General features: G+C 27.4%; 1 protein-coding gene and 1 non-coding gene across 5 annotated transcripts in view; one reads left to right on the top strand and one right to left on the bottom strand.

The window, feature by feature from the left end:
- Positions 1 to 20185, bottom strand: part of LOC112591189 (protein turtle homolog B-like) — a 318331-nt gene that overhangs the window by 22159 nt on the left and 275987 nt on the right. For all 4 annotated transcript variants that reach the window (XM_025334915.1, XM_025334918.1, XM_025334916.1 and 1 more), the window contains exons 8-9: positions 11891 to 12021; positions 3577 to 3736 (exon numbers count right to left, since the gene is read on the bottom strand). In XM_025334915.1, coding sequence (XP_025190700.1) covers positions 3577 to 3736; positions 11891 to 12021 — 291 coding nt within the window. The remainder of the gene's footprint in view (positions 1 to 3576; positions 3737 to 11890; positions 12022 to 20185) is intronic.
- On the top strand, positions 8798 to 8870 carry Trnav-cac. Its single transcript has one exon. It is a non-coding gene; the product is annotated as a tRNA-Val (tRNA).

Here is a 20185-nt window from a genome sequence, read left to right as displayed (position 1 = left end):
AGGTATGTGCGTTCGTAAATACCACAGAGTTGACCGCGGAAATGTTCGTTCTTAATTGATGGATGGTAACCTTCCGAAAACGATTCATTATTTTACACACACATTTGTTGAGACACATCCCCGGAGTTGTGGACGTATTATTGGAAAATCCAGATTCGCTTGCGTATATATTTTATGTGGTATGCCGACAACCGGATATTGCAGTGTTTTCCGGAAAAAAACGTATTAAATGTCGTGCATGTACATCGCACACACGTCATTATGTGCGAATTATAAAATAATATGTATTACATGTTATGTTTGGTCCAGAACTGTTGGTTGACCCTTGGTTTTTGTTGGAAAGTATTCGTAGAACAACGAGTATTTATGTTAGCAATTTATTGTGTTATGATTATATTGCAGCAGACGTCAACGAGTGAAACGCCAATAAAAAAAAAAACAATAAAAAAAACACCGCGATCTTACTACAGCGAGCCAAATAATTAACTTGAGTAGTATAGTACACTATCATAAAGCTGGCTGGCATAATTGAGAGTTGAGACAATAACAATAATATTAATCACAATCATTTTTTTTCACACACTTAGTATATAATTGGACACACGATTTTAATTATTATAATTAAATTAACAATTAATCAATCCCCAACTAACATCATCAGGTATATTATTAACGTATTCAGGATTTATATAAACAATAGTTCATCATCTCTTTACAATAACCATAATAATATAATTATACAATGATATACTAATAATCTGAATCGTTTCGCTGTATATCTACGTTTGATCCCCAGCTATAACCTATTATAATGGTGTAACGCGCAATGATTTAGAATAATAATTGTTTCGTATTTAGTAACGTAATGTTTTTTCTATCAGACGTAGCCAATCCTAATAGCAATTACAAATTCTCATACTCTAATAAAAGTGTCACTCAATATCTACTAGATATTCGTGTTAAATAAAAACAATCTCATCTTTCAACACGGACTCCGTTAAGACCAACACCAGCCATATGGAAGTAATACACTTCAACAAATATCAACTTTCGGTGATCGAGATCGTCGTTGATTTACAATTCAGCATATCAACAACATATTCCATCATGGTGCTCTTCTTCTGCACGCATTCTTGTTAACGGTTATTCCGACACCGAATAAAATATAAATCATTTAATTACCGACAACATTATTCCATTAAAATATGTATCGGTCTCCCTTATTTATTATGTCATAATCCAGCCTTTGAAAAATTTATACGAACCTAGTCCTAATTCGACGCTTTTTCTTGTGGGTTAGAACTTGGTGACGTCCAACGTTAACTTCATAGTTCGTGATGAACATATTTACTTACATTGCCAGACTCTGTAAACGTTAAGAACGGACAACGGAGACATGCGATAAAACGAAGACTGTCTGGTACCAAAAAAAATCATATGATTGGTAGCCGCAGCGCGATCGATTATGACTATTTTTACTTTGCCATGAGCGAATACTATAATAACAATAATAATAATAATAATAATAGTATAACAATAACAGAAATATTATATTGTCCGGCACACCAAACAACGTGCTTTCGGTATTCAAAACAAAACGGATGGGTTTTAGGTACATCCGGCGGCGGAGTAAAATGTTCATATAACCGCCGCGATCGCCACCACTACCGTGCCATGACCCATCAAGGAAACGAGGATATTTTTTTCGTTGGGATTTTTTTTTTTTTTTTTATTGTTCAAAATTGTTTTTATTTATTGCAACAATAAAGGAAACACGATGGGGACCGGGGCAGTCGCGGAGGAAGCTTTGCCGTGCCGAACGTCGGTATGACCGGAACCGGCGAAACTACATCGGGGGAAAGGGTTAAGTCGTGAAAATCCCCTCGGCACATTCTACTGTACTATCGTATCTATATGCACGTGCACGCGCGCGCGCGTATACACATACACACAGACATAGTCATAGCAGTTATTCGTTAGTGCGTTTGTTTTAATACATATTATACGCGTATACAGTAACGGGCACGCGTGTGGCGTCACGTATGTGCGTGCGTACGTATATTATTTTGTCAGGGAAACGATAACTCAAGTGGAACGAATTAAAAAATAATTTGTTTTCAGCCGGCGGCGTTCCCGCGTGATAAAGATTCGTTCGCCAACAATATACAGTTCCGGTGAGTTTATTTTAGGGCCATGTCCGCAGATTGACCACACAATAATAATAATTGTTAGCTCAATGCGATATCTGTTATCGGAAATGTTGGGTTCTGCTCTGTTTTGATACGGCTTGAAAGTATACTGTCACGTGATCAAGTTTTTAACATTTAAAAATAATCGATGCAAAATTAATCTTTCCAGGTATTTTAAATTAGCTGGCTATAAATGTGTTAAATATTTATTCATAGTATTCATACTTATTGTAATTAATTAGCAAACTTATCATTCAAACATAATACGAAATTTCAATTTTAAGTATAATGTTTCAAGTATTTCAACACGTGTATTGATCCATTTTATTGAATAAGGATACAAATTAAATTATATTTTTAAAATATCTACACATTCTACACATAGCAGGTAGTGTAGGTTGAGTCTCTAGTGGTTGATTGTGAAGTGATGGTAAAATAACTAATTTCTCTTAAAAAGTTATGTGGTCTTGGAAAAATAATAAATTAATTATTCTTACATTATATTGTCTAGACAATAAAAAACTAATTTCTCTTGAAAAGTTATGTGGTCTTGGAAAAATAATAAATTAATTATTTTTACATTATATTGTCTAGACAATAAAAAAAAATTGTATTTTGAAATAATATTAAAACGATTTTGTAAAAACAATAAGCACTTAATACCATATAGATAAAATTTAATTGATTTGAAAATATTATGAGTACGCTAGAATTAATAATTGAAAACATTCGCAGTTTTCAAATAATTCGAATTTGCGACAGTTTTACAAAAACCTTTTAGAAATTTAGTAAGTTTTAATTATATGTATTTATATATAGGTATCTTGCCGTGATTTATTTTCAGTGTATCTATTAGTTCACGGACAAATCAGCGTTAGTGCATCTTACTTTGTAAACTAATTTAACTGAGATAAGCAATCCACTTGTGGTGGATTGAACACAACACTTGGTATATTTTTGAATATGGTGGAGAATATTTTATAAACTTTCCTAGTAATTCTAAAAATAATCTTTGAAATGTTTGTCAAAATTATTCGAATAGTGATTGAGTTTATTTTTTAATTATTTGTATAATATATTTTATACTTTAATTGCATATAATTTGTATATAGAGATTATATTAAAGCATCTTATTTATTTATATGTTATAATATATATTTATAAACATAAAAAATTTCGATTTTTTTGAGATGGATAAAGGAAACAAAATTCCTGTGTGTAATGAATATCATACCCAATGTATGAGTTAAAAATAAACCTCAAGGAATATTACAAGTATGTATATCCAAAATTTGGTGTCAATTAATACTGAAGTGTCTAAATCTATAAGCTCCAAACAAATCTCTATATATATATATATATTAATTTATATAAACAGATACATTACATTTTATGCGTAGACTGAGTTCGTTGCTGAACGATTCCCCTTCGGAATTGGTCGCTCGACAAGCGTATCTGCCTGCAACATTTCTGGTCACTCTCTGCAAAACTAAGTTGTTGTCGCTTTTCATTGTTCTCGACGAAGAGTTAAGGTTCAACGTAGCACCCTGAAATCAAATTTATTTATAAAAAAATGTGCATAAATAACAAAAAACTAACCATGATATAAGATTTTCATAAATTATAAAAATGGGACATCTTTAAATAAAAAATGATTTATAATGTAGTATTTATCACTTCTCTAAAACGGTTTAAGTGCTCGAATTTCGGCACTAATTTCCAAATCAAATGATAGTTCATAGGTGTTAGGATAAGTTCTCTAAAGTTAGGCAGGCATGTAGTATTGTGAAGAGTCCTGCTCCAGCGATAACTCGGGCGGCGCTTTGAATAACGTTGTTGTTAGATTTTTATATTTCTTTATAATTTTTTTAAATTTTATAACTAATTAATTTACATTTTCGTTATCATTAAGTTATTAAAAAGTATCGTTATTATTAAACTAAATATATTTTAGTTACGTTCAATAATAATCATTTTATTAAAATCATTTTGTTTTTGTTAATTCAACATTATATACACGTTAAATTAATAATGTATTTGATAAATTAAACAAAACTTTAAGTTATTTTAACAAAATTTAGAAATAATATATTAGTTATACTAAACAAGAAAATTATTAAATCAAATAATTTGTTAATTTTCATTTCAACAAATATCTCATCTAAGTATCAATACTCATTTTGTTGACTGAATATTTACAATGATATTACTAATTTAATCTATATTTTTGTTAAAATTACCGATATTTTTTGTTCAGTATCCCCAGAAATACCGATTATGGTTAGAGCAGTGATTCTCATTTTTTTTTATATGGTGACACCCTTATTTAGATCCATAAAAATGGCAACACACTCAGGCTCGGACTAGGACCGGTCTACTATCCTTAAAAAGCAGGTGAAACATAGATATAATATAAAAAAGACATTTTTTTTTTTTGCTTATCATATGTTCTTCTTACGAAATAATAAAGTGTATTTCATGTCAACAGCTGATAATCTACTTTTACTCGTCATAGAAATTATATCAAGTACATATTAATTTTTAAATAGTATATAGCACACCAGTTGTAAAAGTGAAACACTTTGTTAGAGGACAAATTGGAAGGCTGGCATATGACTAACGACGACCTGGAGGAAGTAGAGCGCTACATCTTGCAATAAAATTGTGAGACTCCCAGTTACGAGAGACGATTACTAATAGCTTGAATCAAAGTTATTTTCGTATACAATAATTTTGTTTTTATTGTTGTATAGATAAAAATAAAATTCAAATTTTCATAGCACACATTATTATGGTATGTTTTTGTAAAATACTACTCTATCATAATATGATATTTATAATGTGTAAATCATCATGATTGATGGTATTAAAATATAGTGATTAGTATTAATTTATTAAAACTGTGTAATTTACAAAAAAAAATATTTCAAGTACTTTTGATAATTACGAGTAGATACCTGACTAAATATAACATTATATATATTTTATATTTTTATGTAATAATTTTACCAGTAAATTTAACCAGAAGTTTAATAACTCAAATATTGATTATTCAAGCATATCAACATTTTCAAAAGTTTTTGTTCCAACAATTTACAAAAAAAAAAAAAGGTAGTTCTATGTAAAAAAAACTTTGTAATATCATAGGATGTTTCAGATTTCTTAAAAATATAATTAATAATTTTGACTTGAATGGTAAAAATTTAAATATTTGTAAATAATTTACAAAGATATAAGAATATTTAAAAATTCCTAAACTGAGAATTTTATTTTTTAATAGACTTAATAATGTATTATTATAAAACCATCATGAACATGTTAGTATGTTAGATAATAACCCTATATACTTTGAGCTGTAATCTGTACATAGGTTTACGGATAGACTCCACTCACAAGTTATTGAATTTAGCGAGGGCGCCGTTATAAAACCCCCTGAAAAGTGTACGCTATTGCAGTCGACACCGCCATAGCATCTACCCACGTACGACACAGCTTTCTCTTTAGCTCACTTAATTTTCTCCGAAAACAATTATAAATCTGACAAAATAGAACGAGTCAGTACGCGCAAAGAAAAAAAACAACAAAAACAACAGCAAAATTGGCATTAACTAAAATTTAATAGTATACAACACGTCACAATTATAACCCCGTTAACACACAAGGCTCACGTTCTATTATCCCCGCTGGGATAACGAAACATATATAGAATGTTTGGTTTATGTGTATGATATAACTTATCTATCACGAATCAGACATAACAATAATGTTTGAGTGAGATATGGAATAGTAATATTATATGAATTGGTAGTGCAATTAGTCACTTGTTAAGATAAAATAATGTAGTTTCCATTACATTGCACATACATGCAAACCAAATATGCTCCATTTTTTTTCTTTTTTTGAGTGATAGAAGGAGTTAAAAACTTTGTAAAGGGTGGAAAATTGAAGAGCATTCTTAGTCATCAAATTGTTTATCATATTGAATACAAATATAAACATCGTAGTGATCTGCTCAATGAAGAATTACATTTGGAAAATCTACTTTTTTATAACATAGTGATTTTCGGGTTTTTTTTTTCAATTGAGTTAAATATTTAAAAAATAAAAATATGAATATATATATTATTAAGTACAGTACATTTTTTATTATTCTTTACTTATTGAAGTTTATCATACAGGTCAAATAACTAATGTAATTTAAAATATATTTTATCACCGATTTAAATTTAAAAAAATTATCCATATTAATCATCAATCCGAGAACAATGCCATAGACGGCATAGATTATTCATTTTTATGTTACTAGTTAAATCATTGATTAGATAAAATATGCATTATTAATACGTTTATTTGAAAAATATTTTGTTTTAACTCAGTGAATATTATAATATTATAATATATTCTTAAAGACTTGCAAAGAGGTATCGTTTTTATTTTATTTTTTCATTAAGTGGATGTGAAAATGGAAGATTAAAATTAAAATAACTTAAATTCTTTCATGTTATAACATCTTAAAATTGCATTTCTCACTCTAAAAGTCGTATCAATGAATTCACGTTATGCAGGAAAAACACTATTTTTCAAATAAGTAAGACGTATAGCCTAGTTATGTCGTTTGAACAAACCTACTGTTACTGACTTAAGTTTTAGCTTATATATTTTCATTTTTTTTTTTTTTTTTTATCTAGTTAGTAATTATTGAGGTTTAAAATAACAAATATACAAGTTATAAGGTATATAGAATTTAATATTAAACACGTGATAGTACTATGTTGAAAATTCGTGTAAGTCCAGAAAATGAATAGATTTAAATTTATTATTTTTATTTAGAGTCTTACAAATATATATTTTAATTACCTACCGGCTACCGCATCTATAAAAATAATATCATATTATGTAATGCTATACTCATTATTTATACTCCATTAGGGGTTGTTTATCTGAATTATTTTAATTCACCGTGTACGTTGACCTTACCTATTTTCGCAGAAAAATAACTATGCCAATGCTCAAAAATGAATATTTTAGCTAATAACTACTGTATAAATGCTTAATGGCCTTTAAAAAATGTACGTATCTATTTTAATGAAAAATGTGACTTTGTAAATTATTTTAATGTTGTAATATGGCAATTTATAACTATACATTTATATTATGTATTTATTATTCAATTATTGAATTGTAATATCGATCAAATGTGATTCTGCGTGTATAATACCCTAAAAATATTGTTTTTCCCTTATAATGTCCATAGTAAATATTAAAGCGTATTTTTTAAACGCGAATTTCAATTTATCGTGTCATGGTATTTTCAATAAAATAGTATCATTTTAAAAGTATGTAGCTTTGGTTGAATTTAAATGTTTTACTTGATCACTTTATTGTGTTTTGAATATTTTAACTACATAACAATGGAGAGTTCAAATTCAAATTCAAATTTTAATAGTAACCTAGTTACCTATATTATCAAATATAGGTATACTATACATTCATATAGATTCATATAGAAAGTATTTTATTATACTTACCTGTAAGATTAAATAATTAACACTTATTTATCTGCTTATATACTAAAATCATGCATAACATAATTTTATGGTCAACCGTATGCTATAAATAACAAATCGAATATCAAGCATTAATGTTTATTATTATTTTACGGACTATATGTACACTGACTATTGAATATATTAGTAACATTATTATAATTAAAATATAATATTGTTTATACCTATTAGTTATTACCTACCAAGGCTATCAACAAATTATGACTTTTCCTAATACAATTTTCATCTGGTTACTATAATAGAAATTAATAACTATTTAAAATTTAAAAAGATAAACTTTTAATTCCCAATTAATAGAATAAAATTTCGATTAACATCGGATCTTAGGTATTTATCGATATTCTATACAAAATTATATGAGGGTATATAGGATACTATAGGTATAATATTTTCTTTTTGGTTTATAAATTATCATAGTTCATAATTTAAATTGAGTTATTATAACTATAGATTATATGCATTGGTTTCAACAAAAGAGCAAAAGTATTTTATATTGTATTATACTTATAAACTAATAAATTATGATATTATAGTAGTGTAGTGTTGTCTACAGTTTATAAAAAAAAATGATCATTTTAATGAGGGAAGGGGTTATCACTTCCTAAGCCTATAGGTAACCTTTGTCATTTATCATAGATATAATAGATACCATAGATAAATACTTATATTATGACATTGATATTTATTGATGTTCATAATTTATTAAGAACCCCTTCCCAAATAAACACAGTAGAAACTGATGTTAATAGTGTATATAGTATATTTAAATAGGTTTAATATCATCAGCAATCAATATTTTTTATTTAAATTTGATTCAAGAAGAAAAAAGGAGCAAACATAACGGACGCAATTTTCATCCAAAAGAAACATTGCAGATTGTCATTTTCATTTAAGATGTAAATCATATTGTTTACACTTAATTATTAAATTTTATATATATATATATATTATTTTAAATAATGCCGATCACCATTATACTAATATAATATTATAGTGAAACTTGTTTTTATATACAATGCAATTTATCCACGGATGTATCTGGTTTCCGTAATGTAGTGGTTATCACGTGTGCTTCACACGCACAAGGTCCCCGGTTCGATCCCGGGCGGAAACATTTTTGATATATTTATTTATTTTTTAAATTGTATGTTTATATGGTATAATTTCACTTTAATGTTAAGATAATATTTCATGTGTAATAATTATGTTAGTAATTTTTTTTTGTTAATGTTATATTGAATTTACAAATTAGATAACCAGGAAATGATTAAAATATTGGAGTAAGTTCAATTTTTCAATTAGACTTAGTCTATATTATGTATACATATTTATTACCTGTACATAAAAAAAAAAAAAAAAAAAAAAAACACTATTAAATAATATATAAAGCATAATATAATAGTGTAAAATATAAATTTTAATGATTTATTAAAGGTAATAATTGGTGATGTACACAGGATAATTAAAAAAACTGGTAAAATATGTACCAATATTATATTATATGTACTTATGAATGGCTTAATGATTTTAAAATATAGTGTATGAATGAAAATTTGATTTAAAAGAGTATTAAAAGTGACTCGAAAATACTTATTCAGATTAGAATGATAAAACATCTCGTGAATTTGCACACTTTTAGGATGTCAAAGGAAATGTTTCACCATGAAAAGGTTCGGTCATTTTCTCGGCATCTTTACGAGAGCTAATAATATTTAAAGAGCACATTCTACTTTAGGTGCTTTTTGTTCAAAAATGTGTAAAAAATTACTAAAAAGACCGTAGCCTGCGTGTAAAAAGTTTCATTTAACGATGAAGTCGGAACATTCATAATGGCCATGTGAATAACGGGAGTGAGAACTTTAAGAGTTTTTATCCATCTTTTAAACCTAATTTATTATAATAATAATGTTGAGTTTTTTTTTTTTTTTTTTAATTATTTGCTGTCAAAATAATATTTATTTTAAAACTATTTTTTTGTTCTTGAGTAATTTTTTTCAATTTAAAAGTGTCTAGAGATTTTTATTATCATTATTATTACTTTATTTTTTGTGCAATCATTAAAGTTCCACTCTTTACTCATCCATTTGGAAAAAAAGTTTTGCTTTTGATTTTCAGGAGCTAATTGCTATTTTTTCCTCTCGCAATACAATTCAGACGGTATTAATTTTCTGAATAATTTGATATTATTGGCTCATAAACTTCTGTGTTAATTCTTATAGCGACATTTATTATAGTTTGACGTTTTTGTATATTTTTGTTTTCATCGTGTGGAGAACGTAGCAGTTTGCGTAAATCAGCTCATACCGCATTTTGCCGGGAAAGATTTAATAATGTGATGATAATTTATGATGATATCGATCAACGATTAGAAGAAATTAAAATTTAAAAACTAAACAATAGTCACAATGCTTATAAATTTTTCCAAAAAAAAAAATAAAAACATATTTATTTACATAGATTATAAATAATGCCTATAATTTATTATGTTATATTATATAAATGGTACGGTATGTGCCTGGAAAAATATGAAGTTATTTTTTTATTATTATTGTTTCTTTGCATTCTTACATTGTATGATTGATTGAATTTTGAAGAGTCAAGAAGGAAAAGTTCAAAATACATCAAATGTGTCGGTGTTTTATAATGTATTTTTTCATTTTCATGAGTATAACACTACCCTATAACTGCCACATAATTTCTGCGTTCACGATACTACAAAACATTTTTTGACACGAGAGTTTCTTTAATCGTGTACATTCAATAACATTAAGCTCTATAGTACATGACGTTTAATACCTAAATAATATTTACCACTATAATATATATTGTAATTTGGGCGTTCTTTTCATTTTTAATCGACGTGGTTAGTGTTTTACTAAAAATCTTTATGTTTTACATACCACACATCATTATAAGCTCACGCTAGTCACAGTATTATTATCCTAGATTTATAAACAATTTTTAGAAAACTTTTCAAAGCTTTTTTTTTAAATGATTAATACTGAAAATAATTCAAAAACCTTATGCAGGTATTTACTTTCATATATTATTATAAATAAACTAAATTGAGCCAGTAAAAATAGTGAATTTATATAAAATTAAATGATATCTAAAACTCATGTATGTGTGTATAAACAATTGTTTTTATTTTATAATACTAATATTATAATGTGTATCATATTATTTAGTATGATATGTAAAATTAATTTGTGTTTTTAACTGTACTTGTTCGTGCAGACATCAGTATCGTGTTACTATAACGATATGGTTTAATCCGAAAAGCGTAAACTGTGTGTTAATTTAATGAAAAGGTCTGTTGTTGTAATAATTATTATATTTTGTGTAAAAACATTTGAAAGTATTTCGCGGGATGGCGTTTTATATAATAATATTATATTAATTTGGTTTAATTTGATGTAAAAAACAGATAGCACTGCAAATGTATGCAAATCATTGTAGTTAATTACATTTTAGAAGTTTTAAGAAGATACTAAAAAAAAAAAAAAAAAAAAAAAAAAAATGCAGAAAATTGTAATTATTTTAAATAGGTAAGAAAAAAAGAGACCTTCGTGTTATAATAAATTATAGTGTAAAAAATGAATAGGATTGAGACCGTCAAAAAAAGGTTTCTTTACGTTTGGAAATTTGTGTCGGGCATTTACAGCTTTCCCAAGAGGCTATAGATATAAAGCACGCGTGGTGTTTAAGCAGTTCGAACAAATACGTAAATATACGTATATATTATGTACATGATCTACTCTAAAAAATTACAAACGATCTGTTTTCTTTCTCTTTTTTTTTTTTTTGATAAATAGAAAATCGTGTATCATGTATTATATAATGTGTCTTCCTATGTTTGCTCTCACACCGTTGAATTGGAGATTTATTTCGAAACTATCTACTCCCCTTTTTTTATTCTGTTCTCCTCATCACATCACTGGAGACCTCACGATACGGTTAACAATATCTGCATTCGTGCGATACTCCATTTTACATAATATGTATATAAAAAGTATGTATAACATAATGTACACATTATGCATCCACGAAATGTGTATAAATAAGCAAAGATACACACACCCTAGCGCGTGCGCGTACAAATTGACGTATAAATAAGGTATATTATACACTTACATTGTGATACCAAGTGAGTTTCGTCGATGGAGGGTTGGCTTTCACGTGACAATCGAAGTACACGTCGTCTCCTTCTTTGATGCCGTTCGGGTCGATCGAGTTTCCGAGTCGGAGCGAAACGATTGGAGCGACTGAAACACACATCATGTCACACGCATAAGTATACATGATATATTCAAAAAGTTTGCTCATCTAAACATTAACTTATAGAATAATGTGATACTATTTAAATTCTAATTCTTTTTAAATATCGTATTTTCAAAATTTTATATTTTTTTTATAGCATTTAAAAAAATTTAATTCAATAAGACCTTAAAAAATAAAAATAATTATAATCGCACTTTTTAGCGCGATTTATTAAGCATGTTTTTTGAACATTTTGATATATCTAATGTTTTGTATACATATTAACGTATAAATCGTATGATTAATTAGCTTACGTGAATATATCAATCCTAATTGTATTTATTAATATACCTACTCATATTATTCGATTATTTATATAATACGCACACATGTTCTATTCATTATTTATTTGTCTAAATCTTAATATAACGATAGTTTATGGATAATTTTATAGGTATCATTCGTTTTCAATAGTGTTTGTTTTTTTAAATTTTTACAACATTTTAGAACCGTGATACAAAAATAATTTCCAGCTTCCTTTTATAGAAGGTTATATAAGCGTAATTAAATTTTTATTGTTGTCAGATTTTAAAACTTTTATGGTATTTACTACCATAAACTATTATATTTTAATATTTTTGTACAAAAAATAATTAACTAAATCTTATATGGTAAGGGATAGGAACAATCAAATAATATGTTAATAAATTATATTTATTTTTTTCTTGTCTCCTCTATCTTCTTAGAATATAACGTTATGTGTACTACTTAATATTTTACGATAGTAAAATGATAAATATCACCAAAAAAATACTAACAAATAATAAATGAATTATAAATAACCAGGGCATGTGCAGTATATTATAGTATAGCAGGTATTATAAAACAATAACGACTACTAAACTTATACTCAATTATATGGTATTAAAAATAATATTACAGTCATCTTATATAATATATAAATATATAAATATAAAAAATACCTAAGTATTTGTCCAATGTTTGAATTTTTACCCAGCTCGCACAGTTGTACACGTTTGTATTATTTAAAGTCAAAAACGAAGAAGAAAAAACTATTAATTTTATAATACTTGATTAACATGGGTCTACGTCACTATCATTCTTTGTGAATTTAACGCGTAGATTGTATGTCGTAAAGCCTAGGTGTAATATAATAGTATACAGTCCGACAGTATCTAACCCTTTGACTATCTGCTGCATTGAAATATGACTCCCGTAACAGGCTGTAGTGCATTAAATTAACTTTATTGGAAATTACACGTTTGTAGATATTTTCACTCTATAATAATATGATTTAAGTAACATGATTTATTATAAGAATTTTTTTCAGCTATGTAAATAATTGATGCCATAGTAGCTTTAGGAGATTTTTCACAACTCGCTTCCAAATGTTTACTTTATGTTAAACAAAAAAAAAAAAAAAAAATGTAAATGATATATATTTTGAATGAATTATGTACTTATTGTTATAAATTTTAACCTATATTCTATTTTCATTTTTAAGTTATGACTTATCACCAAGGAAACTGACTAGTGAGTTATACCTATTATTACTACAATAGATTATATTTGATATAATATTAAATAAAAATAATACATTTTAGCTGTATAAATTCTAAAAGCTGTATAAAAGGTTATTTTTTTTTAAATTCTATTACAAATAAATTAAAAATAAAAACAAAAGCAAATATGGGTCATACCTACAGTTTTTAGAAATTAAAATGGAGTCAGTATCCATCTTCGGTGTTTAAATTGTCGATAGCAAAGTTGGTATCTACTAGCAACAATGTACCATGAAAACTTATAAATTATATGCGAATAAAAACTTCTAAAACAGTTATGTGTTGAGCATGTCATCTGTCAACAATCAAAATCTCTGTAATAAGCTAGTTTAGGCTATTTTAATATCTAACAGTTTATTTTTATTTTAACGATTAATTTGTTTTTTTTTTTTTTTTTTACAACCAATATATCAATTAAGTCTAATATAAAAACGTTACTCCTTAATATTTTATATATTTTTCAAGTGCAGTTATTCGTTTAGTCAATAGCACTTTTTATATATTTTTATACTGCACAGTTAGTGTCCTACCGCACTTTACAATAAAGCTTGATAAATAAGAAAAAAAGAGTATATTATAATGCGTCGGAAATATTGCCAAAAGGCTATAATAATGTGATATAATACCTATTTTAATATTTTATGACTTGATTGCTTGAAAAATTATAATGAGCTCACAATTCTCGGAACTCGTAAGATATATTTTATAATAAGTAGACACTAGAGGTCTTGCCAGCTATTGTGTCATAAATAATATGAAATATAACATATTGTCTAAACTGGCTTCGACATTGGTCTATTTGTAGATTGCTACATATATAATAGTAAGTATCAACTATAATGTCACGTGCACAAATTATGAATATTCGTGCTAGTCAGCAACAACAACAACAACTTTCGAAGGATTCAACGGCGAGACCGTGGTTGATTTATGGACCTCAAGTATAAGAGAAGAGAACCGGAGTAGTCATATACAAGGAAGCTATTAGCACGGCATATGTAGATGTCCCAGATCCATTGAGTCCACGGCACCTTCAAGCCTCTCATTTTTGTACACTAAAAATTAACTTGTTTTTATTAAATAAACAAACTATTTTTAATCATAATTGAACTAAAAAAAAATTAAATCTATGACTTGATAATACAGAAATAGGCACGTTACAAAATATATAAATATTAGACGTGTAACAGTATTTTATGTATATGCGTAAGAAGTTTAAGATACTCAAATGTACTATAAAAATAATATCGTATAATATATTATACTAACCTAAAAGTTAAATCTAATATTTTAATAGGATCGGCTATGTAATTATATACTTTGAAGTCCATAAAGAAAATAATGATCTGCACTTTTCGTATTACATAAACTTTTAGATTGTATTAAATAATAATTTATTAGAAATAGAAAAAATGTGTGTATGTAGTATAATAATAATAAATTATTTGTTATGATTATGAACATTTAAACGAAGGTTAATATAATTTTATGTATTATACCGTTCTCCCGTTCATTAATTATATTTTTCAAATAAATGGAACCGTATAAACTTGGTATAAAATACACTTTAAACACCAAAGTTTCGTATATGTTATTTGCACATATAAAAATAAAAATGAATTTATTGTTATACATATATTATTATATTACACATAGTATAACCAATCTTACTCTTGTAAGAAAAAAAATTAAAATATTATCATGTGGAGGGGTAGTAAATAGAAAAGCAGACAAAATTATTAGTACTATTTACATAACAAAAAAAAAAAAACAGAATTAAAAACAAAATAGAACACGATTGCACTCGGTTCTTATCGATGATGGTACCTACATTTTTCATGACACGATCTCGTACGTTTAATTAATTTTTATTTTTGTACAATGTTATCAAGTTTAAAAAATTGCGTTTTATGTACAAATGAAAAAATAAAAAAAAATGTATATAGAGCAAAGGTCTTGATAGCTTTTATAAAATATAAAACAGCCAATTTAAAAATAGTGCTCATCCACAATACGTGTAGCGATATCAAATGTTATTAATGCAGATCTAAGTTGAAACAGTGATACATATTTATTTAACCTCAAGAGGTATATGAAAAATTCTCTATCTATTCGATTCAAAACATATTTAAACTTAAGGGGAAAAAATATATTAACAAATGTAAAATATTCAAAATAATTTTGATATCCTAAAGAAAATAGTTATAAACAATAAATTTGTAAAATAGATTAGGAAGATTAAGTAGAATGATAATTTCTATCTGAATATAAAAATATACTCGTATTTATATTTCAACGCTTAATGACGAATATGAAAATATAATGTTAAAAGAATACATCGACAGCAATGTAAAAAATGATGGTGTTACAATATTCGTATAAAAATAATATAAATAATATAAATGAGAAACGTTACATTATTTTATACGGAGAAATCAGTTCGTTTCGATGGTTAAACGAGTATGTATCCATTGGCTACACATATCATTATACCGTACGATTTGGGTATGTAATAAACAAAACGTGAACCAACTGGGAGACCAGCTGTTTATACGTTTTTCTAAACGAGTGATCACAGAAGGTGTTCGGATTTCGAAACATAAATAAATTTGCCATTGTCGATGAAAAAAAAAAAATATAATACTTTTCTATCAGATAATACGATCTAATATTTTATACCCTGTCATCCGTCATATTATTAAATGATTCGATGGAGTTGGTCATCAATCGAATTTAAAAATTATTATTTTATTTACTATGGCGCAAATATTATATATTTATACTATTTATAGTTGGCTGTATACAATTCGATTTAACATCACGATGTCGTAAACTTTATTCTTAAAATTTTGGCAAACGTATTATTATAACTATAATTTTATTGTACGGAGAAAATTATCTTGGAATTTTCACGATTATTCACCTCTCTTTTGGATTCTGAGGATATCTTTCATAAAATGTACCAACGTAAATTGTTACGATCTTGGTTTAAAACGTTTATGGAAATACTATCTTCATAACATTGTTTTATACATTTTTAAGCTCATTTAGGACAAAAATCAGTAATTTATTGTTTAGATAACTCATTGAAACTTCCATTTAATTTTTCAGAAAACCGAATAACAACGTTAAGAAATTCTAGTAAACACGGATTAAATCTCGACTATACAACATATTCTATAATATAGAATCTACATGATTAGAACTTTCGTTAAAATAGTTTCACGAATATTTCTGGCTTAAGATATACTCATCACAACGATTTTCCTAATTATAATAAAAAATATTTAATATTATAATCGTATTGGTTAGCTGTAGTGAAAAAATATATTTGTTGAAATATATTTTAAGAACTCATATTATTATTATAATAATATATTGAAATAGAATACGATTTCCTCACGGGGTATACATTTAAAAATCACACTTTTGAGATACACGACCACGTTTTTAAAATTCGTAGTGTATAAATTCGTCGATAATGCAGTACATAATTTATGGCCGTCGACAAATTTACGGTATATATAATATACCTACCTAATGCATTATACTGTATCGAAGGCTCGAGTGGTTATGTGTGAGCCGAAAATCTTGTCATTAAAAACGTATCGATGGCGTATCTATATACGTCCTGGGCATAATATAATACAAGCGCAATAGAGTCTATATCTGTGCGTATGCAAACGAGTGCGTGCAAACAGCGTGTGTTATATTTTATTAGGTATATATTTTACTCGTGTGAGATGAATCCTTGGAAAATGGATTGATGAACGTTTTTATCGCGATATCCGTCTGCGTGTGCTTAAGTTTTTTTATTTTTTCCCTTCGCATATCTCTATCATGTCTTCTCGAGCTGTTTATCACCATCACCCGAATAAATGACGGTCGTGAGCGGCTTATTTTTGAAAAACTCAATATTGTAATGACTATGGTATTATGGCGAACACCGCACTGCAGTGAACGATATTCGGTTGACGTTTACATGGAATGTGATAACGCTGTGGCTATATCTTACACATAACAATAATAACATATTTTATTTAATATTTCAATATTAAATTAAATATGTTATCGTGGCTGAATCGATTAACGACAAATTTATTTAAGTTGTATGTAAATTCGAGTGTACTTAACGATATCTGTAGGTAAATTAACATTAGGTATATTATATACTGCTTAAAGTTGTTGTAATTTAATTATCTTTTTTTTTTTTTACTGTATTTATAACTACAAACTGTAATTGAATGATGTACTGTAATACTAGCAACAATTTCTGGAATTTTTTACCAGAGTCTAAAATTTGAAAAAAAAATATTTTCATTTAATCATTCTGTGTCTTTGTAGGTTACTAATACTAAATACGTTTAAAAACTTATTGGTAAAGAGTGTTTTGTGTGCCAGCGTGTTGGGTGTCTAAAATTTGAATTTCAGAATGGAAAAATAACTAGGATTTAATTGATAATCGTCCGAGAATAATTGCAAACTGACTGTGTTTGAGGATTTTTTGAAAACAGGTTTGTTTGTTTTTAAATATTTTTAGCGCGATACTCTTATAAGTTTTATGATAATCGTTTGATTGTATATGCCACATATAATATATAAAATCTCATACTTATTTAAAATACATGTAGATATTGCTATTTCCTTTTGCGGTATATTAACTTGAAAAGTTTAGTACCGAATCGATTCGGGGGGGGGGGGGGGGGCATTTAAAAAAAAAAAAATATATTTATATGGAATATAAAGGTCGCTGATACCACAACATTACAACAACTTTATTATAAAGTATACTGTTCCATATTATAATGTAGGCACTGATCGCGTTATTCCATCAATCTCCCGAATGTAGTGTATATTGTGTATAATATTGTACATTATATAAATTGTGTACGCGTTTTTCGTGGAGCGTAATACGGTAGGTAGTAATAATAATATATTACTACCGTCAGCGAATGTGACAGTTTTGAGTGAAAACGTCGAGCATATTATTATTATATACATATTATAAGTATATAATTATAAATTTCACTTTGTGTAAGAATGGGGAGAAAAAATCGAGAGCAGTCGAAAAAAAAACTTCATCGGTTTCATAATGCATTGCGCTTGGGTGTACGCGACACACTTATCACTCGTTCGATATGATAGGTATGTGTGTACACTGTGAATATATTTATAACAATATATTTACACTCGGAAGAAATACGCATGATGTATATAATATAATATACTTACACTTGACAACCGATGGACAAAACGGGTGGGAGATATTATTATTTTAAATGATTTTTCGCGATATATCGATCGATCATCGCACGTGACTGTAAATACCACGATGTGTCTCAAATACGACATAATAATATCAAATTATATTAGTGTTATTGATTTTATTATTATTTGTTTTTTTGTTTTTTTGAACCATTACATGATAGTTATACTACTTAAACAGTTTGTTTTTGCAATAAGTACCTTGATATCCTTGTCCTTATATCACAGAATAAGACAGTGCTTGTATAATGCTGTTGCACCTTATTAGTTATTATTTCCTATCGATAAATATAGTATTTAGTAGACAAATTAAATTGAATCTCTGATTTCCGTGTATCATTGTGAGTATTTATTTTCGTATTAGTTTTCGTCATAATACGTATTTAATTTTCAGATCAATTAGCCAGCCAGAATTACTGCAATCTATAATTTATTATTTTGAAAATAATATTACATTAATAGTTATACATTTCAAATAATAATATCATCACAAGACTCGTGTGTATAGAAAATCAAAATAACAGAGGAAAAAATCCAACCCATAATATATCAATGTTTAAATCGTAATTAGTAACATTAAGGTAAGAACATTATCTATTAATTTTTTACTATAATTATTCCCGAGTTATAAATAAATTTTAAGTCCTCCGCCCTTTCTCTCTGAAAATATTATATCTATGCCACCGGTTATTATAATAGGTAGTACACAATAATTTCAACGGTCGGCGATTCATTGTATATCCGGTTACATTATCATAATATATTATTATAACGCGTGACGCACACATACATTATAATAATGCGCAGGCATCGTATAACCCGTATATCTATGGTAATAAAACTTCGTCGTTCAAATTTTTTAAGTATCGATGTATACAATATTATTATCATGATGTTTATAAAATATAAGCTTTAGATATTTTCACATTATTACATCTAAGATAAATAATATGTAATAACTATGCACTACATACCGTAGCAAGTCGCGCGCCTGACGAACGATCGCGTGTGTGCTAATGACGAAGCGACTGAGTAAAGCGTTCCAGTCTCATGTCTGTTCACTGTGTAGATTCATTGTATCACATTGTATATTTTTTTTCATCATAATACAGTGGTATAGTGGTGAGGTGAAGAAACGGGGTAGAGGAGAAGTGGAAAGCCCAAAAATTAACGATAGCCGCAATGATATGCATGGGAAGACAGTGTCTGAATGATATACAAAAAAATGCGTAAAAAATGAAAAAAAACCACTTAGCGGATAGACTTTTGGTTAATTATCTGTCAGTGCACGAGTGTCTGCTACACGATTGACGTTTGCGAC

This window comes from Melanaphis sacchari, unplaced genomic scaffold (genome assembly GCF_002803265.2).
Source record: "Melanaphis sacchari strain LSU unplaced genomic scaffold, SCAv2.0 Contig12_pilon_pilon, whole genome shotgun sequence".
In the NCBI taxonomy this organism is placed as follows: domain Eukaryota; kingdom Metazoa; phylum Arthropoda; class Insecta; order Hemiptera; family Aphididae; genus Melanaphis; species Melanaphis sacchari.
This window is presented reverse-complemented; position numbering and strand designations above follow the sequence as displayed.